The sequence below is a fragment of the Psammomys obesus genome, unplaced genomic scaffold (assembly GCF_907164565.1).
Source record: "Psammomys obesus unplaced genomic scaffold, mPsaObe1.curated_primary_1811, whole genome shotgun sequence".
Taxonomy (NCBI): domain Eukaryota; kingdom Metazoa; phylum Chordata; class Mammalia; order Rodentia; family Muridae; genus Psammomys; species Psammomys obesus.
This window is the reverse complement of record NW_026596155.1, coordinates 5,562,010-5,587,564: the sequence shown is the minus strand read 5'-3', so window position 1 is coordinate 5,587,564 and position 25,555 is coordinate 5,562,010. Positions and strand designations below refer to the sequence as shown.

The 25,555-nt window shown below is 38.8% G+C and overlaps 1 protein-coding gene across 2 annotated transcripts in view; it reads left to right on the top strand.

Moving 5' to 3' along the window:
• The window catches only part of Cfap299 (cilia and flagella associated protein 299), a 555,552-nt gene that overhangs the window by 465,102 nt on the left and 64,895 nt on the right, over positions 1-25,555 (top strand). For both annotated transcript variants that reach the window (XM_055594487.1, XM_055594486.1), the window contains exon 4: positions 6,377-6,519. In XM_055594487.1, the coding sequence (XP_055450462.1) occupies positions 6,377-6,519 (143 nt within the window). The remainder of the gene's footprint in view (positions 1-6,376; positions 6,520-25,555) is intronic.

Genomic DNA, 25,555 nt, shown 5'->3' with positions numbered 1-25,555 from the left:
ATATATATATATATATATATATATATATATATATATATATATATATACATTTCCTTCAATTAATGATTCATCAGCCCATTCCCCGGGTGTAAAATCTAGAGGAACATTCCTGCACTCCCCTGTGAGCGGCAGTGATGGTCTCGGAGGGTCAGCACAGACACGCTGCTCTGTTGCCCAGATCTGAAATCCGCTGGAGTGTCAGCACGGCAGCATGCTGCGAAGCGTGCTTTTGTGCTCTGTGCGGTTTCTGTGACTCTGGCTCCCCTGGCCTCACACACAGTCCCGTTCCACTGTATCGGGTTCATATCTCCTCATTAGTGGTTGGCAGGAAAAACCAGGCAACACATGTCCCAGGCTTATAACAAGTTTATGAGATTGTATTTTAATCCACTTCTGGGAAAAGAAAAGCGGCCAAAGATCTAAATGATACATTAACAGACTAAATTTTACTTTAATTCATCTTTTTCCAATATACAGAAAGCCAAGAGGACCTAAGTATTCATTCCAGGAGTCTTTTCATTTAACACCTGTTTGCTTTTGAGGTCATAGACTCTATCGGTGAAATCTCAGGTTTCACAATTCTAATTTTGTGCCTCAAACCCCACTTCTATATCAGCAATAAACATACACTGATACATCTCAATTGCTTGTTACAGTATATATATATGTATATATATATATGTATATGTACATATGTATATATATATATATGGATGTGGATATATATATATATATATATATATATATATATATATCCTGCTTTAGATCAGTGGTTAATTAAAAGCCAGTTTTCTATGACTGAGTGCCTAGCAAATGCATGTTAGTGTGTAGCATCAGATGTATCATTTAACCTCTATGCATTTTTGGTTCTGCCTTAGCTGATTCTAGAGATAATTAAGAGTTCTAATGAAAAGGTACATTTTGGAAATATTTTTTAACAAATGTAACATCACTTAGAAGAGCCCTTTACTAGACAAAATATATCTTTCACATATCTTTTGGGGCATTATCTGTGAGTTAAAATGGTATTAAAGTGAAAATCCATTTCTTTTTATTTTTTTTTGTATTTTTATTTGCTTATTATTTTTATATTAATTACAGTTTATTTACTTTGTATCCCAGCTGTAGCCCCCTCCCTCATTCCATCCCAATCCCACCCTCCCTCCCTCATCTCCTTCCTGCCCCTCTCTAAGTCCACTAATGGGGGAGATTCTCCTTTCCTTCCATCTGATCCTAGCTTATCAGGTATCTTCAGGGCTGGCTACAATGCCCTCTTCTGTGGCCTAGCAAGGCTGCTCCTCTCTCGGGAGGAGGGGGTCAAAGAGCCAGCCATTGAGTTCATCTCTGAGACACTCTCTGTTCCCCTAACTAGGGAACCCACTTGGATACTAAGCTGAGATAGGCTATATCTGGGCAGGAGTTCTAGGTTATATTCATTCATGGTCCTTGATTGGAGAAACAGTCTCAGAAAAGAACCCTGGACCCAGATATATTTAATCCTTGTGGAGCTCCTGTCCTCTCCAGGTCATACTAACCCCCCTTCTTTCATATGATTCCCTGCACTCTGCCCAAGGTTTGGTTATGAGTCGCAGAGCCTAGAACTCATTGGCACAGGAGACAACTTCCTGAACAGAACACCAACAGCACAGGTTCTAAGATCAACAATCAATAAATGGGACCTCATGAAATTGAAAAGCTTCTGTAAAGCAAAAGATATTGTTGTCAGAACAAACCAATAGCCTACAGGCTGGGAAAGGATCTTCACCAACCCTATATCAGACAGAGGGCTGATATCCAGAATATATAAATAACTAAAGAAGTTAAAAAGCAAAACATCAAGTAATCCAATTAAAAAATGGGGTACAGAGCTAAACAGAGAATTCTCTGTAGAGGTATACAGAAAGGCAGAGAAACACTTAAAGAAATGCTTGACGTCTTTAGTCATCAGGGAACTGCAAATCAAAATGACCCTGAGATTTCACCTGACACCCATCAAAATTGCTAAGATCAAAAACTCAAGTGACAACACATGCTGGAGAGGTTGTGGAGAAAGGGGAACCCTCCTCCACTGCTGGTGGGAATGTAAACAACCACTTTGGAAATCAATCTGGTGCTTTCTCAGACAATTAGGAATAGCATTTCCTCAAGATCCAGCTATACCACTCCCAGGCATATATCCAAAAGATGCTCAAGTACACAACAAGAATATTTGCTCAACCATGTTTGTAGCACCTTTATTCATAACAGCCAGAAAATCTATTTCTTTATTGTATAATTTCATTGATAAGAAAATCCAGAGAAAAAGCGACTGGTAGACAGCAAGTGGATCCATGACTTTCTGAGGCTGCTGTGATGGGGATGGAGTGAGCTATGCCAGGGGATCTCCTTGGAGTCATGGAAACCACCAAAAGCTGAACTGTGGTCCACAACTTTGTGAATTTACTGAAACACACACACACACACACACACACACACATCAAGTTATGCATCCACAATTTAAGATGAACTCGATGTTATGTAAACTGTGCTCCTAATACCACTGGAAGAAAAGTGGGAAATAATGCTAGCAGAGGAGCTGAAACAATTATTCTTAAACAAGTCTCCAGAATAGCTAAACTGTCAGTTAGTGATCTGTGCCACACTCAGGCAGAACAGCCCCCCCCCCCCCCCCCGCCCAGCCTAAGTGGGCTCTTTAATCCTGTTCTGGCTATTTAAGAGCCAGTATTGCAGATTCATCTTCAATTGTTATACATGTCCTAAACATGTATAACAATGTTGAAGGCAATTTTATATTTAAATTTCAAAATGCCTTCCATTCCCCCTCTCCCCCCAGAAATAAATTTAGCAAAAAGAAAACAAAGTATGCCCTGTTATCTCAGCTAAGCACATCCAGGCAAGGGGGTGTGGTGTGATGAGTCCGTTTCTTACCCCCCAGAAGCTGATTAAACACATTCTCAACACCGTAGCAACAAAAATAGAAACGGTCAGAAAAGCAACAGGTGGGTGGGATTTATTCCGTGTTACCACTGGCTAGGCGTTGCTGAGTGCCTAGCGAAGATAGCTTTGTTTAGTTTAAACACCAGCTTCTTTTTTTCTTTTTTAATTTATTTATTTATTCACTTTACATCCCAAACGCACCCCTTCCCCCTTCTGCCAGTCCCACCCTTCCACCCTCTTTCCCCTTCCCCCTTTCCTTTCTCCTCAGAAAAGGGGAGGCCACCCCTCCTACCAGCCCACCCTGGCACATCAAGTCACATCAGGACTAAGAGCATCCTCTTCCACTGAGGCCAGACAAGGCAGCCAAGCTAGGGGAAAGTGACCCACAACCAGGCGACAGAATCCATGTCAGAGACAGCCCCCAACTCCACTTGCTAGGGAACCCACATGAAGACCAAGCTGCCCATCAGTTACATATGTGTTGGGGCCTAGGTCAAGCCCATGTTCTTTGGTGGTGCTTCAGTCTCTGTGAGCCCCCATAGGCCTAGGGTTAGTTGACTCTGTTAGTCTTCTTGTGGAATTCTTGTCCCCTCTGGGCCCTTCTGCCCTCCCGCTGACTCCCATAACACTCCCTGAGCTCTGCCTAATGTTTGGCTGTAAACACTAGCTTCTCAGGCAAGTGCTAACAGATTCTATTTGAAAGGAAACAAATTCTTAAAAAACACAACTAATTCACCAGAGGCTCACAGCAAGTAGATGGCAGAGCTGACATCTAAAATCGAATCTGCCTGCGCTGTACCCCCAAGAAGAGCAGGGATGTCCCAGGAAGCTGACCCAAGTCTCACTGAGGAGCCTTACTCTGACTGCGCATTTGTGGGCACTTGCCCTAACATCGCACAGAGTGTGCTTAGTGACCACATTCATAAAACGGGGGTAGCAATGTTGCCTGCATATTATACAGCTTTTATTAAGTTTTTAGAATTAGCCTGCAGATTAACGAGATTCTTTGCATTCATACACAGCTTGCCGGGGCTGCGCCGGTTCCCCTCCTCCCCTGCCCATCCCTGTCAGGCTCCTGCCCGCTGCTTTCCTCCCCAGTGTCCCTCTTCTGGATTCTTATCACATTAATTCTGCTCCACGCTTCTCCTCCTCCTGGGGTCTCTTTTTCCCTCCCGCAGTCCCCTTTCAACCTCCACGACCTACTCCCACACCCACATTATACAAGTTTTAGAGGATTATATAAGGTAAAGAGAATAAAGCACCCAATACTTTGGCCTTTTAATGAGAGCAAGTAGTATTTGTAGTTGGAGTCACTGCTGCTGTTTCAATCTTTCTATTTCAAGCTTATCCTGAGGCAAAATGTAAGTTTCGAGCTTTTGGCTCTGACAGTCTGGAGGTCATGACTCCAATGCCTGCAGCACAGAGCTGACCCCAGGCCGTGCTCTCTTCTCCATATCTTTACACTATAAGTACAACCTCCTTTTCTTAACAGTATTGTTGTGTTTTTTATTTGACCTAGAAGTTTCACCACAAAGATGGGTAATGTATGTAGTCTGTCATTCTAATGGCAAAATATTTCTCAGTGGGAGAAAGACACATAAATTCACATAAATGCACACACACACACACACACACACACAGAGGAGGGGGAAAGGGAGAAAGGAGAGGGAGGGTGGGATGAAGAGAAAGAGAGAGAGAAAATAGAATGCTTCATTTGAACATTAGAGCATCTTTCTCATCTTTACTTCCCAGTGTGACTGACCTACTCTCAGGAGTGTGCTGAAGATGAAGACAGGCCCAGAACATCTGGAAATGCGAATGACTCACAAGCAGTTGTTGCTAGCTCTTGGCCTTGTTTAAGGAGCAGCAGCAGCAGCAACTCAAGTTATTGGTTGAGTATTATTAAAGGGCTCAAGAAGTCTCTTTGGATTAGTGTCCATTCAAAGTCTGGATTAGTGTTCATTCAAATTTATGCTGTAGAAACTGAAAACAAATGACACCGGTCATAAAGAAATCTCTGCTGATTTACCAGGAGGCTATGTGGAGGAACTTGAAGGCCTAAGGATTGAAATAATGTCAAGCTGCAACACAGGAATGGCAAGTGCTAGTTCACCCTGACCTGACGCATCTATGGGGAGTGAGATACTTCCTCTCTTTTTGTAACAAGAACCTGCTTCAAAGCTCTCCTCAGCACAGTGTTTTCAGCACCCAACAGCAAACAACTGGAATAGACAGACAATATAATCAGTGTGTGTGTGTGTGGGGGGGGGGAATCCTTCCAATTTTATAGCTTTATTCTTTTGGAAGCTCTGATAACTAAGGTCAACTATATCAGTTCATGGCCACAAAGACCCAACGAGTGCTGAAGGGGAAAAGGCAGGCTCCTGTTTTTTTTTTTTTTTTTTCAAATAGTGAGCTTTGCCACAGAATTCTACTACTTGATCTAACACATACTAACACATCTAACACATCTAACACATAGAAGCAAACACATACTTTTTTTCTGATTAGAACATAAGATTTTCCTATAAGCTTTGCCTTAAAACTTGAACAGAATGCCTATGGATCTGAAGGGTCCTGTCCACCAGCGTATTTATGCATTAGGCCTTTCACTACAGATTCTCTCTGCTCATTAGGCTTCACCTGCTCTTCCCGTGGCTTGCTTCCCCCATCCAAGTCTGCCATTTAAAGTCTGTATGTCTTCAGGTCTTTTCTCATTTCCCAAATAAGCATTCACCACACGGTGTTGTGTTACTGCGTTTGGCCTTCACTAGTACCTCTCTGTTTATCATGTCTGTTGTCTAGATGACTTTCACCACCAAAACATAAGTTTTGAGGGTCTGGACTTTAATGCTGCTGTGGTTTGCTCCATTCTTTTTCTGTTAGGAGCTATGAAATGTAGGAAGTCTGTTTGTGAAGAAATTAATATGGATGAGAGAATACAATTTATTCGATAAGTTAACTATACATACTTGATTTTGTAAAATAAAGTTTCACTCTCATGGTACTAAGGATCTACTTATATATCTATACTATCAGGCATGTAGAAGTTCATTTGGAGAAAGAAGTAGTGGGGTGAATAACAATTTTGCCATTTGATAGCTGCGAAACCTGGAGAGACTCAGCTTCTCTCTGTGCCTCAGTTTCCTTATACACAAATGATCATAAAGAAGATGAGAACAGTGTGAAAGTAAATAAAGTAATATATTTGTAACACTTAAAGTAAGCTTTTTAGGAATACTGGTTTGAATCTACATGCAAGGCTTCCTGTTTCTTCAGTTCCTGAGGGGAAGAAATGACAGTATCTGCCTGACAGAGATCTTTAGGGTGACACAACACTTGGAATAGACCCTGGCATGGCAGTGATTTGTAACCACAGCTTCTTGAAGTTCTTAAGTGACGTTATTCATGTCCCTTTTCCACTCTTTGTTGTTACTAGACTGTGATCTTCATCCGTGACAAAAACTCTCATGGGCAAGAAGTGTCTGGATATATCGACTACGCCCACAGACTAAAATCCGAAGATTTTGAAGCCTACTTTAACGGAAAAAAAAGACTTCTCCCAAGGACCACAGATATGAGGTAAATTGCACATATTCTCGCACCTCAGGTATGAGGATGCAGGACTATTTTATAATGCATATTGACCCTAGTGTGACAGTGCACTCAGGTAGGGATGTAAGCCTGGCTAAGGAAAACTGTCAGGGTCATGAATCATCTAGGAGATACCACCTTACTCTAGTAACACTGGTGATGGTGGGAATGCTAACAGGACTGTGGAAAAGGAGTCCTCACACGGTGAATTGGAATGTAAATGAGTGCATATATTATGGAAAACTGTATAAAAAGTTCCTTTGAAAATTAAAAATAGAGCTGCCGTTTGACCTAGCAATCTTTCTACTGGGTATTAACCAAAGGTAACAGAATCCATATACAGAGACATCTTTACACCCAAGTTTACTGTGACACTGCTCACAATAATAGCCAAGTGGTGGAAACCACTTAAACATCCTTCTATCGATAAAGGGACTTTACAAAATGTTGTACATAAATCCAGTGGAGAACTAGTCAGTTATAAAAATTATAAAATCTTGTCATGTTATTACTCATATGGTATCTAAATAAGTTGATGTTATACATGTTGAGGATAACGTATTGGTTACGGTAGCTTTGGATGGGCAGGAAGAGCTGAGGAAAACTTGATCCATGGCCAGTCAGCTATGGGTAGAGAGATGTAAAAGTCTTATGTGCTACTGTACAGTGGGTAACTATAGATAAAACAGCAAATGTGTCTTCCAGAACATTGTAAGAAAGATTTTAGTAGTTCTCATTGTAGAGTAAGGATAGATGCTCAAGAAGACAGTTCCAGCTATCCTGATTTACACATTACAAATGCATACATGGGCTGAAATATCACATGCCTGCATGCTAATATGAATGGTCCAATGTTATATAACAAAGGAGAGCAAGTGTACTTAGTAAAATAGATAAGATGAAAGTAAAATCTAAGCTGTGTCTTCGACCTCCTCCCACTAACACCATTGGAGCCCATGATTTATTAAACATACTAGTCCCTGTGCCTTAGCAGATTTGCTTATGTTACAGGAAAAATGCATTTATTATTTCGCTAGCAAACACTGCTGTCTGAATCCGTGGTAACATTAATACCATGATATTATCATACTGAGTTGAATATTTATTCTTTTATTTTCAAGACTATACTATAATTACATCATTTCTCCCTTCCCTTTCCATTCCCCAAACCTTCTTATATGGCCCTCATTTTAAGACCATGGCTTCTTTCTTCAGTAATTGTTTATATGCACATATATACTTACATACATATTATGTACATTATGGACATATATTTAGAAATATAACCTGATTAGTCTGAATAATTTACTTGTTATATGTTTTCAGGACTGACCATTTGGTATTGAATAACCAAATGGTATGTTCTTCTTTGAGGAAGACTATTTCTTCCACTCTCAGTATTCCTTAGTTGCCTGTAGTTCTTTGTCTAGGACTGAGGCCTCGTGAACTTTCCCCTGTCCACTTTGGCATGTCTATCGCTGTTTCCCTTGTTTTTCTCATGTTCAGGCAGTCTTGTTGGTGAGACTTTATGGTTGTAGCCTCTGACATCTGTAGGAGACACAGTCTTACAGCAAATTTCCTGGTCTTCTGGGTCTTCTTGTCTTTCCATCTCCTCCTCCCAATGGTCCCTAAGGCTTATGTGTGGGGATTATTATATAGATGTATAGATTGGGACTGGGCTCCACAGCTCTGCATTTTGATTAGTTGTGGATTTCTGTAGTGATCTCTTCTATTTTAAGGAGAAGTTTACTTGATGAGAGGTGATGTTTACTTATCTGTGAATATAATAATAGGTATTTAGAATGTAGTTAGGGATTGTGCTGGTTTAGTAAAATGGTGGCTGTAGGTTCTCCCCCAAGATTTATGAATTCACTCTCCTTGGATAGTTAGCTAGATTTCCAGTACCAGGCACGGTTTTCTTCTTGTTGAGAAGGTCTTAACAGTTTCCAGCAAATTATGCTTGCCACCACCACATTCATAGGGTTATTGTGGTGGTTGCTGATATGGCTCATAGGCATCATAGCTTGGTAGCACCGTTGGTCATCTCCCTCTCTTCTTTGGAAGCTTACATGAAAACTAGTTCTCAGTGAGGAGGCATTTGGGTCAGTTCCAGCTCAGGGGCCTCTGATTCCTATGTCTCAAATTAAGTACACGGAGTCTTCAGTAATAGGGATACACCTTCCATTTCTGGGGATGTAACCAAGGGTCATAGCAAAAGTCTGTAATGTTCTGGGAGTCTCCAGGACAGTCCTCACCAGCAACTCGAGAGAGGGCTTCTCATATCTGTTGTCTTTTTAAAAATATGGTCTTTGACTCTTGGAGGGAACATTATCAGCATAGTCAAGAAAATTTCACTTAAACTATGTATGTGTACACATATACACAGATGTACATGTATTATAGAATTTTTAAGAAAGATAAAAGTTACATATGTCTGAGGCAGATGGTTCAGTCAGTGCAGTGCTTACAGTATAAGTTTGGGAGCAGAGTTAAGATTCCCAGAACCCACATAAACCATATACAGCATCATGCATCCATAACATATATGCTGTCCTGAAAGTCAGAGCACCCTTGGAATTTGCTAAGCTAGCCAGCTAGTCTAGCCAATCAGCAATCCCCAGGTGCCAGTTCACTGCGAGAACGTCTTTCAAAGATAAGGTGAAAAGCACTTGAAGAAGACACCTGACATCAATCTCTGGCCTCCATGCAAGCTCATGCACACGTGCGTACAAACATATATATTTATATAATTTATCTTTGTTATTTTTTTTATCTTTGTCTCATAAGAAGTTATGTAAACTTAGTTGTCTGGGCCAGGTCTAGCTACAGAATCATTTTTTCCCCTTTGTAAAGCACAAAATAATTTTAAATTGTATTGTGTTTCTGAAAAAGGAAATTTTATTGTGTACGCTATCTGAGATTTGAAGATTCTTCTACAAAGTTAAGATTCATCACATTGATCTATTCTTTCTCATTCCGAGCATCATCTAGTGTTAAACCTGCTCCATCAGATTCACACAAGATTGTTCACATAACGGCACAGGTGCCGTCAGCCAGATGGACTCTAACACAGGAGCTGTCAGGTTTAGGTTTGTGACTCCCAAGCCACATTTATCATTATCTCTACCATGAAATCCTCCAATCCAGCCACATGGGTTGACTTAGTTTCAGCTTCTAGAGTCTCAGACTGTGCCACAACACCCTGGTTAATATGGACAAATGGAGTAAGGGTGCAGGATAATTAGGGAAAGGATAAAAATTAACTGAGCACTATGCTAAGCAACTTTACATGTATCCTTTCATTTACACCACAGTCTTACATGCTAGGGATTCTTTTGCATTTTAACATAGACATTGCAGCATTAACTGACATCCCGAAAGTGACATAGTGACCTTTGCACAAACGATAAGGCCAGATATCAAATACTATGAGTTTTTAACCAATGCTCTACTCTCTTTAGAGCTGGTCCTGTGAGGATGGCATTTTCCCTGTTGGCCTTTGTCATGCCATAGGCTTCTTTAACAGATGTCTGTCTCACTTAACAAAACCTAATCTGAGGTTGCTTTTCAAAACCTTAAGCAATCCTACTGTCCACAGTCAAGACAAGGGAATTTTGGCCTTCCTGTACCCACCCTTGCCACTTCCTCCTCTCACTGAGCTTGGCAGAAAACAACCCTTTGTACTTAACCAGAAGTTCATTTTCAGTCACTGAGAGTAAGAATTACCGTGAGCCACAACTTTGTGTGTGGAAGAGCACTGAAGAGAACTAAAAGTGACCTGTAATTATGGCTTCAGCCAAAAAGCCATCGGGGGAAAATTGGACCTGACTTTCTGAACCTCAGTTATGTCCCAGGATACTTTTAGAATCTGTTCATACCCTCTGAACTGTGGTTCACATCTTCTTTTTTTTTTAATATCTACTTAGAATTCTTTCAAAGACAAAATGAATTTCCCAATACTTAGTTTGTTTTAGCATCTCTTTATCTAAAGATGAACACTAAGCATCATCTCTCATGTAAAACTCAAGAATAGAGAAGAACTGATATGACACCATTCTCGGATGCATGTCCTACAGGTCTAAAAAACCCAAATATGTTGGAAGTAGTAATCCCCACTTCATCCATCTATCCACCTCATCCAGGGCCAGCATCATCCTGACCTCTCTGGGCTCATTGCTTAAAAAGAAACACAGTCAAATTCAAGCAGTCCTATGCTCCTGTCCCTCAACTCACATATAAGAGCGAATATGCAAACATGCTTACACATAGGCTCACAAAACACATACACACACCTGAAAGTTCAATACTATTAAATCTAAAGAAATTGCTATTTCCTTATCCTTATTTCTGTTTGTCTCAGCAATCTATTCCCCATGTTAGAAAATTACCCAAGCTTCTAGACCCTAGATCACCATTCAGCAACGCCAACTTTTATATTTCTATTACAGAGGATTTACATTCTTCTAAAGTATTTTTTTGTTTTCAAAATTTCAAACAAGGCTTATTTATTCAATAACAAGTTGCTTTAGCTTTACATGAGTATGAATTCTACATCTTATCACAGGCTAAAATTTATAAATCACAGAGCCCGGTACACATACAGTTCATACAGTAATTAACAAAGGGATTCGGGAGAGTTTAGAAGAGAGTAAACTTTACCGTGAAATTCAGTGGCATGGCCTGAGGAGAGCCTTTGTTCAATCCTTAGGGGTAATTAAATTCTTATATTATTCTTTATCGTCGTGGTTCTGATTTCTAAAAAAGCTTATCCTGTATCAATGTTAACTTATAATTTCTTCTAATACCTCAGAGATGTCTGTCCTGCAAAGCAGCTTGATTGATGAATCCTTTAGAGGATAGGCAGCAGGATAGCTTCAAGGCATGAACTTCCCAAACAGGGCAAATCGTCAGTGGCAGGAAGTTGGTCCAGGGATATTTCCAGCACACCAAAAGCAGAGCTGTCAGAGAATTTTTCTTAATCTCTTCTTTTGGCTTCAATTTTTGTTCAATTTAAACTGATCTAGGCTGCAAAGTACAAAAGACTGTACCTTTTCTCTTAAGAAGTACATTAATGCATTTCAAAGATAGAAGTGTTTTGTCTTAAAAAGTACAGTGGATTTTGCTCCATATTTCTTTTACAGTCAATATAGAATTCAACAGACACATTTTCACTTTTCTAGAATCTTAGTGAAAAAAATGAAATAAAATTGTACATTTTAGGTAACAACTCAATAATACTTACATGATTCTATTTAAATGCCTAAAAATAAATTATTTTTAAAGTTTAAGACAATCATTACTTCTATTTTGAAATGAATGAGTTCTGTCAGTTTTCCTCTCCTGCTCCAAGTCTACACACATCTCTACCCTCTTTACGGTATACCTACTAAGAACCGCTCACGGGTTCTACCGAATCCTGCTGTCTCACAGTCCTTTACTCCGAGTGCCAGGCCTCACACTCTGCACCAATGAACGTAAGGCAAGTAAAGGTTCTTTTCCATTCCCTGCAGAGCCTGCCAATGTGATTTTTCCATGCCACTTTGTCCACCCTTTCCTTTACATCATCCGTGACATGTCAGTGCTCCGTTGTGAGTTTTAGGGCACAGGGATAGCTATGACATTACAGGGTTCAGGGTGACACATCATTGTGCCATGTTTTTAAGAGATGCAAGTGGCCAAAAGCTAAACTGAAAGTCCCAATGAGGACTCACTCAGTAGTCAGCGGCCACGCTGGTAAAGGAAGCCTCTCCCATAGGAGATATGAAATAAGAACTAAAGTACATCCACTCATGCAAAAATGTCTATGCATGGGCTCCCAATATGCATCTATGTTTAATAACTAAAATTTAGATATAATGTGACTTTTATTTTTTCACACATGACCCACGTTCAGAAATTGATGTGTTATAAGCATTTAGTTTCCTTTCAGTGCTGGTGGAGAAGTGAGTTCCCTTCATGTTATCAAGTTCATCTTTGGTTTTGGATTGTTATGTAAAAAGAACATGGTAGTAATTGAGGACAAAGGAGGTATGTCTCCTAAACTTCAGCAGTACAACTGCCCAATTTCTTATAAAGTTAAATGAGTTCTGTTTCTACTAATTTGTAAAACTAGGTGATACAACACTCAATCAGTTCCTTTGAAAATATAAGATTTTATTTTCCAGTATTACAAAATAGTTGTCACATAATAAATCATTTCAAAATCTGAATAATAACTTGCAAAACCAAATTTTCCTTAGAAATTTTATTTTGGAAAAACAGCATGTTTACTATTTTATATTTTACCTCCCCCTGCTTTTAGGATTAAAAGCATTTGCCCTCTAAAAAAGGAGATAAGTAATTCCATTTAAAAGCACAACTCTTAGTCTGGGTACATGAGCCAGTTAAAAAATAGTGAAACAAAATTTCAGTTCAGTGGTGGCTATTTTTGCTTCTTTCTAGAGGCAGATTCCTGCTAAAGATTTTTATGCCCAATCCCAAGAATATTGAACCAAAGTAGTTACATATAGCTGTAGTTCTCCTGAGCTTGGGTAACCAGAAATGATTAATATAATTTTGGTTGTCTTCCCAGCCACTCTTAAACTTGTAAGGGTGCAACAGAAAGTTGTTTGGTTGATAAAAATGGATATTGAAATTCCATCCTGGTATTTTTTCTTTTAATAATCAGAATTTTAAACTTTCTGTTGATATTTCCTTGTATTTGCTTTTACTTTTCTATATAATTGTATTTTAAGAGTGTGAAACTGTTAAGTCCTAAAGCAATGTAACTATGATTCATAAATAAACCTTATACGTGGTAGCATGCACATTTACTATTTAATGATACATGATGAGTAGCTTCATGTGGCTAAGAAAATTATTAACCATAGCACACAATTCAATTTTTTCACTTATCTCTTCAATATTTAAATAAATAAGGCAATAAGCAAACCCAAATAATAAAAAGAGAAATTATTTGTGTGCTGATATACTTTCTTACTAGTCCCTAACCTCACGTTGACTATGATCTACAAGAAGAGAAATCTTCAAAGTCAACTGTTGGAGGTTTTGCTGTAAACTTAGTGCTAAAGAACTTGACTGTGCTGCCAGGAATCTTAAGAAAATGAACCACAAATGGAAAGAAAAAGAGAACTGTAAGGAAAACAAATGAGATTCTATTCAAATAAAGAGAGGGAATACAGGAGGAAAGTGAGTTCCATAAAATATCTCAAAATTAATTGAGTCTGTTTAAAGAGAACTTACTCGAATAATGACATCAGCCAAATGACACAGCAGGAAGGCAGAGTTCCTGTTCCTCCAAAGTCAAAGTAATGATATCAGCACAAATTACCTTTGAAGAAAGTCACAATTCAGCTAGGTGGAAGCGTCCAGAGGGCACACCTTTGTATGGGTAAGAACAAATCTACTCTATTGGTTAGAATCTCCCCAAGTCTAGTTTAGCCCAGCACTGAGCAGAATGTCTAACCCTGTAATCTCCCCTAGAGCAGGAAAGAGAGACCAGGGTGTGTGCTGGATGCCCGGCTCCTGCCTTTTTAGAGTGTCCTCCTTGAAGCTAAACCTATGTTGTTTCACACTGTGCACTGAGCAACTTGTGGGATTCATTATCCTGAGCAACCAGGAAGGGAAACTGTAGGCTTATATTTTTCACCAAATCTAATTTATTTAGGGTTCTTAAGCACCTTTACCTCCCTTCCAACCTCCCTACAACTCTAGTTAGGAGATTAATAGGGAAACGGGCTGTAGAAATCTTTTGTCTACTTCCTGCTGATTAGGGTCAGTGGATCCTTAGGAGATTACCAGACTCAATTGTCAGGATACCAGAAGTCCAGTCCAAAGGCCAACACGAAGCGGCAAAAGCCAAAAAAACTCAGTTGGATTGCTTGGAAAAGCTCTCTGGAACATCTTTCTCCGTGATGTTGATCCTAAGAGCAATGCCTCATTCCGTCTGGTCCTCTATATATATCCTCTACTCAAAGTTCACCCACGGATGTTCTCAGCTGCCCAAAGTCAGCCACTCAAATGAGAGCAAAGCATCACGTGTCCTCTCACAAGCCAACCTGGGCAAAACATCACTTGCTCAGTTTGCAGCACAACATCACATGACCAAACTGAGTCCAGAAACTTCCACTTCAGGAAACAAAAGGAGAAAAGAATGTTCTTTTGCCAACATTGCTCTCCAAGACTGGGGAGAGTGTGTGAGAGGAGGTTTTCCTCCAGGAAGGAGGGAAAGACACAAAATGAATCATATGTATATGTATATATAATAATGAATCATATACATATATTACAGTTTATTCATTTTGTATCCCAGCTGTAGCCCCTTCCCTCATATCCTCCCCATCCCACCCTCCCTCCCTCATCTCCTCCCATGCCCCTCTCCAAATCCACTGATAGGGGAGGTCCTCCTCCCCTTCCATCTGATGCTAGTCTATCAGGTCTGATAAGAACTGGTTGCATTATCTTCCTCTGTGGCCTGGCAAGGCTGCTCCTCCCTCAGGGGGAAGTTATCAAAGAGCCAGCCACTGAGTTCATGTCAGAGATAGTCCCAGTTCCCCTTACTAGGGAACCCACTTGGACACTGAGCTGCCATGGGCTACATCTGAGCAGGGCTTCTAGGTAATATTCATGAATGGTCCTTGGTTGGAAGATCAGTCTCATAAATGACTCCTGTGCCCAGATTTTTTTTGGTTCTGTTACTCTCCTTATAGAGCTCATATCCTCTCCAGATCTTACTATCTCCCCCTTATTTCCTAAGATTCGCTGCACTCTGCCCAAAGTTTGGTTATGAGTCTCAGCATCTGCTTTGATACCCTGCTGGGTAGAGTCTTTCAGAGGCTCTTGGAGTAGGCTCCTGTCCTGTTTCCTGTTTTTTCCTTCTTCCAGTGTCCATCCTGTTTGTCTTTCTGAGTAAGGATTGATCATCTTACCCAGGGTCCTCCTTCTTGCTTAGCTTCTTTAGGTGTAGTATGTTTATCACATATTATATGTCTAATATCTACTTATAAGTGAGTATATACCATATGTCCTTCTGCTTCTTGGATACCTCACTCAGGATAATCTATTCTAGATCCCACCATTTGCTGGCAAATTTCATGATTTCCTTGTTTTTAATAGCTGAGTAGTATTCCATTGTGTAAATGTACCACAATTTCTGTATCCATTCCTCTGTTGAGGGACATCTGGGTTGTTTCCAGATTCTGGCTATTATGAATAAAACTGCTACAAACATGCTTGAGCAAATGTCCTTGTTGTGTACTTGAGCATCTTTTAGATATATGCCTAGGTGCCTAGGAGTGATATAGCTGGATCTTGAGGTAGCACTACTCCTAACATTCTGAGAAAGTGCCCCAGATTGATTTCCCAAAGTGGTTGTACAAGTTTACATTTCTACCAGCAATGGAGGCGGGTTATCCTTTCTCCACATCCTCTCCAGAATGTATTGTCACTTGAGTTTTTGATCTTAGCCACATAAAATGAATCTTATACCCTGATACCCTTTTGCGTACCAGTTCCTACTCTGCCAATTAGCATACTAAACAACTGAAGTAGCTTCTCAAATTAAGTATGGAAAAGAGTCATGTATCCTTTTATAGGTGATTCTATGAAACAGGCTAAAACTACTGAGGTAATAGAAGGTCCGCCAGAAGGATGATTTCTTCCCATCTTCTGGTGCTCCCTGACAGGATGATCTTGCATTGCCTCAGACGAAGTACTGTTGGGCAGTGTGTTTGTGCAAGTCAAGATGACTTCACAATATTTGGAAGAGATTACTGGGGTTTTTGTTGGTTTGTTTTTGCATGTGAAGACAATAACATATCCAGGAACCATTAAGAATCAAGAAAATATGACATAAATGACTGAAAGCAAATTTCTAGTAAGCATTCATAGAGAAGGACCTGGGTTACCAAAGAATTCAAAATAATCATCTTGAAGATGCCTAGTGAGTTATGAGAACACACATACACAATACAAAATCAGAATATATATTAATGAATGAAAGTTCAAAGAAGACATAGAAATGATATTTTTTTAAAAGCCAAACAAAAGTTTTGGAGCTGAAGAACACAATAATTGAAAGGAGACTTTTCTCTGGATGGGCTCAATAGCAGATTTTGTCAACACACACACACACACACAAAAAAAAAAAAAAAAAAAAAAAAAAAAAAAAAAAAAAAAAAAAAAAAGAAAGAAAAAAGAAAAAAAATACCAAACTTAAGAAAATTATGAAATGTTTTCAGTATGAGGAACAATATGAAAAAAATAAGGATAAAGAAGATGAAAAACTGAGGAAATAGGATGCCACCAAGAGAATTACCAAATGCCACAGAGGCCACAGAATGTGAAGCATTGTTTAAATGCCTTCTTGGGATGATGGAGTGATGGCTTAGCTGTTAAGAGTGCTGCTTGCTGTTTTGCAGAGGATCTGTGGTCTGTTCCCAGCACCACAATGGGCAGCTCACAACCACCTATGACTACTCCAGCCTCGGGGCTTCCTTCCAGTATCGCAGGCGCCTGCGCACACATGTGCATGGGCACATAAAGACACTCACAAATAAAAGTTAAAAAAATTTAAATGCCTTATTTTAAAAAGCAATTTTTAAAAAGCCTTCTTGCCATAGCACTGCATAGATGTAATCTTAGCACTTGGATTGTGAGTTCAAAACTAAAATGGGTGAGAACCTGGAGGCCCTGTGTCCAGCAACAACAAACAAAACAAAACAAAACAAAACAAAACAAAAAAAAGAGATGCAGAAAGAAAGAGGAAAGGGAGAAAGAAGAGGAGGAAAGGGCTGAGCAGCAGAGTTCCCACAGGCCCAACATAAACAAGGTGATAGAGTAAGATGCTCAAAAGAAATATTGACATTGAAAAGTTCTACACAAGCTGTCCATCAAAAATGTAGAAACAAAGACATCCCTAGACAAACAAAAGGAGAGAGACACCATTGCTGCTACATCTGTCACATTAGAAATGATGAAGAAAACTCCTACAAACAAAAGACTGATAATTAGCAGTCCATAAACACAGAAACCATAGTACTGCTAATATATAGAAATACCGATGAATACTATTGTGCTGATGCCAAATTTAAAACATTTAAAACATTAGTATAGAATTTAAAAGGTAAAGAAATTAACAGTACAAAAGTGTAAGTGCAATTTTGTTACTAGGTACGCAGTTTTAAAAGGTTGTGTCTGTGACAGCAATGACACTATTGCATGCAGGAGCGGGAACTCAAAGAACGGAGCTTTTGCATAGGATTGAAGTTAAATTCTTGTCATTTAAAAATAGACTATGGGTTCTTCATGCCAGCCTCATAAGCAAACAAAAATAAGGATACGTAGGAAACAGAGAAAACAGAACTAAAGAATCTGAGCATGATATGAAAGACAACAAAAAGGAAGAAAGGAACTATGTATTCAGAAAACAAGAAATGACAGCCCATATATCAATATTATTGTAATGCAAGTGAATTAATTTTCCAAATCAAAAGAATGACTAACTGGGCAGTAAAAACTATATGCTGTTATTAGAGATTTTGTTTAATAATACATACTGAATAAAAAGGAAAGATTTGAAAAGTCTATGAAAAACATAATATCAAAAAATGTGAAGCAAGAAAAACAATAGCAATCGGACAGTTTTTAATGCAAAACTTCCAAAATAGGTAGATCATCCAGAGACTCAACACGAAAATGGTAGACTTGAATAAAACTTCACCCCAAAATAGTAAAATTGAAGTAGTAAAATACTCATTTTTACCAAATGAGAATAAAACATGCTCCAAAACAGATCATATGGTAAGTCAAAAAAGCTTCTCAACAAACTTAAGAAAATTGAAATCATAACCACAGGTTTTTCTTTTGCCACAATAATGTAAAGTAGAAATCAATAGGCCCTTCAGAAAATTCACAAATACTTGGGAATTCAATTACATACTCAAAAAAAGAAAAGAAAAAACACTGGGGAAAAGATTAAATCAAATTGGAAAAAAAAATCTTTAGACCCTTGAAAATGAAACCTTCATGGAAACCAAAACTTACAGGAGCTAAAGAAACAATTCTAAATAGTGTAAACACCTACATACAATGGAAAAAGGGGAAAAAAAGACTGAGAACTGAACTTTACTCTTAAGAAAGAACAGTAAAAATAAATTAAACCCAAAGTCAACACGAGGAAGAAAACTTATCAACACATAGATAAGTTATATAGAAAACAAAAAAGATAGCTATTTTTTAGATATAAAATCTTTTTTTGACAAGATAGCTGTTTTTAAGAAAAATTTACAACCTTCAGCTAGAAAAGAAACATTATGTATGACAGTACAGAAGTACCAGCTGATACTAAGAGATAAGTACAAGTGATAATAAGAGACTAACATAATTACACACCAACAATGTTGGTAGTCTAGATGTGAATAGATCCTTTTAAAATTTAATTTATTTATTTTTTAATTTATTACAATTTTTTCACTTTGTATCCCCAGTTTAGCACTCTTCCTCATCCCTTCCCAACACCACCCTCTTTCCCTTTTCTCCTCCCATGTCCCACCCCCATTCCACTGATAAGGGAGGTCCTCCTCCCCTTCCCTCTGACCCTAGTCTATAAGGTCTCATCAAGGCTGGCTGCATTGTCTTCCTCTGTGGCCTGATAAGGCTGCTCCCCGCTCAGGTGCAAGTGATCCAAGAGCCAGCCACAGAGTTCATGTCATAGGCAATCCTTGTTGCCCTTACTAGGAAACCCACTTGGATACTAAGCTACCATGGGCTATATCAGTGCAGGGGTTCTAGATTCTCTCCATGCATGATCCTTGGTTGGAGTATTAGTCTCAGAAAAAATCCTTGTGCTGAGGTTTTGTTGGTTCTTTTGCTCTCCTTATGGAGCTCCTGTCCCCTCCAGGTGTTTCTATCTCCTGTTTCTTTCATAAGATTCCCTAAATTTTGCCCAAAGTTTGACTATGAGTCTCAGCATCTGCTTTGATACCCTGCTGGGTAGAGTCTTTCAGAGGTCCTCTGTGGTAAGCTCCTGTCCTGTTCCCTGTTTTCTCCCTCTTCTGATGTCTATCCTGTTTCCCTTTCTGAGTGAGGATTGATCATCTTACCCAGGGTCCTCCTTCTTGCTTAGTTTCTTTAGGTGTACAGATTTTAGTATGTTCATCCTATATTATATGTCTAATATTCACTAATAGGCTGGAGAGATGGTTTAGTGGTTAAGAGCACTGACTGCTCTTCCAGAGGTCCTAAGTTCAATTCCCAACAACCACATGGTGGCTCACAACTACCTGTAATGGGGTCTGATGCCCTCTTCTGGTGTGTGTTAAGATTTATTTATTATATAAAATAAATAAATATTCAAACAAATTTTTAAAAGCATAGGATCTGAAAGATGAAGCAATGGAAAATTTAAATATATCAGGAACAAGTAAGGAGACCAAATCAGGAATCAAAACTTCCCAGCAAAGGAAACCTCAGGACAGATGGCTGCTGTTGAAATCTACCAAACATTAAAGAAGAATTGCTTGCACCCCTGAGCTTTTCCAAAAATTTAAGCTGAAGGAATACCTCCAAATGCAATTTATGAGTCCAGTATTAGTTTGATTCCAAGGCCAGGCAAGGACATTCATTGTAAGTAGACTGCAGACAAATATCCCAGATGAGAACACATGCAAAATCCATCAGTAAGACACTAGCATTTTGAACTTAATGGCACCTCTACAGGAACATGCTATGTGATTAAATGGATTTGTGACAGTGGGAGGTTATGAAGTATTCAGACAAAATGTGGTGAATTACATTTGTTCAAACACTAAAGGATAAATCTCATATGATATCTCAATATATAAATGAAAGCTTTGACCAAACTCAAAATTCTAGTCCTAAAGAAGCTAAACCACAAGGAGGACCCTAGGGAAGATGCTTAATTCTCATTCAGAAGGGCAAACAGGACAGACATAAGAAGTGGGAGAAGACAGGGAACAGGACAGGAGCCTACCATGGAGGGTCTCTGAAAGACTCCACCCAGCAGATGCCGAGACTCTATCAAAGCAGATGCCGAGACTCACAGCCAAACTTTGAGCAGAGTGCAGGGAATCTAATGGAAGAAGGAGGAGATAGAAAGACCTGAAGGGGACAGGAGCTCCACAAGGAGACCAATAGAGCCAAAACATCTGGGCGCAGGGAGCCCTACAGAGACAAATGTGCCAACCAATAACCATGTGTAGAGAGGACCTAGACCTCCTGCTCAGATGTAGCATAGGCAGCTCACTTTCCAAGTGGGTACCCTAGTAAGGGTAACAGGGGCTGTCTCTTTCATGGACTCCTTGATCACCTCCCCCTGGGTGGGACAGCTTTGTCAGGTCACAGAGGAAGAAGATGTAGCTAGTCCCGATGATAGCAGATAGGTTAAGGTTAGACAGTAGGGGAGGAGGTCCTCCCAGTAGACTAGGGGAGAGATATAGGAGGAGAAGAGGGAAAGGTGGGTGGTACTGGGAGCGACGAGAGAGGGGGCTACAGACAGGATACAAAGTGAATAAATTGTAATAAATAAATAAATAAATAAAAAATTCTCAACAAAATAGGTATAGAAAATTGATTAAGTCTACAGCATAAATTGATTAAATCTACAGCTAACATCACACTTAAAAATGAAACACTGAATGCTTTTCTTCAAAGTTCAGATATTAGACAAGAACCCTTTCTCTCACCACCCCTTTTCAACACTAATAGTCTGTTCTAGTGTTAGAAATCCTAGCCAGAGAAATAACAAAAGGAAAAGAAATGTAAGAATACAAATTGTAAAGGATGAAGTATAGTTTCTCTACTTAAAAGACATCATGATAATGTATTTGTCTTTTGATTGGTTGTGTGTATATGGTATATGCATGCATGGTGGTTTGATAGGAATGGCCCACAGACTCGTGTGTTTGAATACTTGGCCCATAGCAAGTAGCACTATTAGGAATATAACATTGTTGGAGTAAGTGTGGTCTTGTTGGAGGAATTGTATCACTATGGAGGCAAGCTCTGAGATCAAATATGATGAAGCTATGCCCAGTGTAGCACACAGTCTCCTGCTGCTGTAGAGCTCTCAGCTCCTCCTTCAGCACCATGTCTGCCTGCATGCTGCCAGGCCTCCCATCATGATGATAATGGACTGAACCTCTGAAACTGTAAGCCAGCCCCACTTAAAAGTTTTCCTTTATAAAAGTTGCTATGGTCATGATGTCTCTTTCAGAAATAAAACCCTAACTGAGATAGCATGTTTTTATATAGTCATTCATGTTCACCTGGACATGGTTGTGAATACATGTGTGAAGGCCAGAGGTGAGAGTCAGGTACATGCATGTAAATACAGTACCTTTGGGAGCCAGAAGTACTGGATGAGCTGGAATAACAGACAGCTGTAAGAGATCTGATACGAGGGCTAGGGAGAGAGCTATGGTCTCATCGGAGGTGAGTGCTGAGCCAATGAACCATCTATTAAGCACCCAACATCGTTTGTGAGACAAGGTTTCTCGCTGAACTTGGAGCTTCATTTGGCAAGACTGGCTGGCCAGTGAGCTCCAGAGACTGTCCCGTCTCTCTATCACCTTCACTGGGATTATAGCCATGTGTCACCACCCTCGGCTTGTTACGTGAGAGCTAGGCATCAAAACCAGGATCTCGTGGTTCTATAAGATGCTCTTTACTGAGTTATCTCCCCAGGGACCCCCATGGTCTTAGAAAACCCTAGAGAGTCCCACTAAAACTGCTTGAACTATATATGATTCCAATAGCGCACTAAAATTGCAAGATATAAAGAACAACATAAAAATCAGTTCCATATATATGCTAAGAACAAATTATCTGAAGAAGAAATTAAGTAAACACTTTTACCAAAATATAAAATACATAGAAATAAATTTAACCACTGCAAATTCTCAAACACTGATGAAGGAAATTGAGTAAGGATAAGAAAATAAAAACATACTGTTCATTTACTGAGTAATTCATATTTGTTAAAATTATCAATATTATTTGTGTTTGCTGTGTTTCTGTTATGGTAATAAATATCAACTATAGAAAACAGGTTTATCTTGACTTCCAGAATTGGAAGATTCATTCCCTATTCAAGCATCTTTAATGGACCTGTAACTTGGCAATACCTTATGACAAAAGCACTTGGCAGACTAAAGCTTCCACTCAATGTCTGAAGAGCTGAAGAGAAGAAGCAAGAATTTCACAATCTCCTGTGAGAAGGACACCATTAGTGACTCCTTAAACTTCCTATCACCTTCCGATAACATCACATTCTCTACCAAGTCTTGAGCACATGGGTGTTTGGAGGGCACACAGATTGAAACTATATCCTCAATCACTCTATAGATTTACTGAAAATTCTGATGATATTTGAACAAATGAGAAAAGAAACACCAGAATCCACATATGTGCTAGTTTCATTTCTGTCTAGAAGGTTTTATTTGACTTCCTATTCCAGGTTACAGTCCTGTATAGCAAGGAAGTCAGAATGACATGAGCATGCATAACCTCATAGTTGCGAACAGAGGAAAGTAAATGCATGCAGAGAAGTTACTTGCTTGTGCTCATCCTGATTTATCCACTTTGGCAAGAGTTTCAGGAACTCTTGCCTAGGGATGGAGCTGCCCAAAGTAGGATATGTCTTTTCAGATCAATTAACTAAGACAGTCTTCTTAAGACCCAATGTAAGCTAGCCATCATTGAGACCTTTCCTTGGTGGCTGCAGTTTGTGTGAGGTTGACCGCGCTAACCATCACACTATGGAGCTACAAAAAACTCCAGATAATCAAAGCAGCCTTAAACAATGATGACAAAGCTGTGGGCATCAACTTCTTAATTAAAGAATATGTTTTATATATTCTTATGTATGAAATTAAATATGTAAAATTATATCAAAACTAACATAACAACATAGCCAATATAATCAAAACTTAAAATAAATATAACAAGAAAGAGCTCAAGAAAATGTGTATACATTTTATGCCAATTGATCTCTTGTAAACATTGGAACATGCACTGAGAAAAGATTTCTTCAACAAATGATGTTGGTTAAAATGGATAAATATACACAAAAGAGAGAAATAGGACATCTATCATGAAGAATTTATTTTAAAATCCACCCAAAATATTTGTGCACAACTATTAGTCCTAAAGCTACTAAATTATTAGGAGAAACATGAGAGGAACTTCCTGGCAACAGTCTGGGAAATGACAGAAACACAGGTATCAAAAGCAACAATTGATCAATGGAACAAAACCCAAACTCTTCACAGTAAAGGAAATGGTCAACAGAGCCAGGAAATAACTAAGGAATGGGAAACAGTACTGAAAGCAACACATCTGACATGAGATTATTGTCTAAGAAATACAAGGAACCTGAACAAGTAATGAAAATCCTGATTCAAACATTACCAAGTCATCTGAACAGGCATTTCTCAACATAGACATGTAAATGCCCTATGAATAGATGAAAATGTGTTCAACATTTCTAATCATCAGAAACTGCAAACTAAGGCAGGAGAAAGCAATGACTCAATAGTCAGTATGAATTCTGTAGAGGGAAGCAGAAATAAAAACTGCAATTATCTGAGAAAATAAAGACAAACTCAGTATACAGTTAGTGGGACTTTAGATTTGTATGGCCATTATTGAGCCATATTAGAGTTCTTTAAAATCAAAATCAAGTGATGTGTGAGCCATCAATTCTACTTATTTCTACCTTGTTTCTGAGGAAACTGAAATGACAACTCTTTGGTAGCACTCCTCACAGTGGTCAAGATACAGACACATGTACATGTCTGATGAAATATATTCTGTCTTGTAAAAAAGAATTTCCTGTAATTTACAACAACATAGATGAAACCAAGTAATACAATACTAACCCGAATAGCTAGACACAGAAAAATGCAATGTGATGTGACTTAAAAAGAAATTAAAAACATTAAATTCATAGAACCAGAAAGGACAAAGGTAATTTTCAGGGACTCATGGATAAAAAAAATAGAAAAACAACAGTCTAACTACATACAGTTTCAGATATGTGAGATGAATAGTTGAGATATTTTACAGTTAACAAGTGATACTTCACTCTTTACTTTTTAAAACTGTATTTTATGCCTGAAATTTGTGAAGAAAGTTGGCCTTTAAGTTTCACTACACACATGCATTTACACACTAACTATGTGAGCTTAGGAATGTGCTAACTGGTGGCACATCATAATGTACACATATATTACTATTACATATACTGTAATCATATTAGTATTACATAAGTTATACATAATTTTACTTGTCAATTACACCTCAATAAAATAAAAAAGTGTCATTGCTCTAGTTCTTTAATTTAGAAGTTTGTTAATCAACTTTTAGGGAGTAAGAACAATAGGAACGTCTGCAATTTGTTGAAAACCAGTTTTCTTTGTTTTATGAATAATTAAGTAAATGTCTTTACGTTTTTCAAAACCCTGGGATTTTTCTTCATTAATTTTCAATGAATACACATTTTTTAAGGATATAAAGTTAGATGATGCCTATAACTTCTCTGCATTTAACTTATCTTGAATTTGCACTCACAAAAGTATGTAGCAATGGTTACCTTTCCCAAGATGCTTCAGTTGCACCTCCCGTGAAAACCGTAGTTTGTCTGTAGTTTATCTTCAACTGAAGATGAACATGGGCCTCTTAGTGAGTCCAGGAAGCAGCTGCACAGAGCTGTGCAAGGCAGTGAGAAAGAGAGAGCACTGTTAGTAAACAGAGCAGCAGACAGATGGGGAGCAGGGTGTAGGAATGAGAAGCTAGAATCTGTTCAAACAAAACAGACGGGGATAAATGAGAAGGAAGGTCTTTTCCTCCTGCTAAGTCAATAAATGTTTCATCTAGGACAGTACACGTGCACACCTGGCTTGTGTTTGCCATGATATGACTGCCTTCATTTTACCCCCTTCTATTTTTGTGAGCATTTCAGTTCACTGAAAACAAAATAAAAATGAGTGGAGAGATGTGGTATATA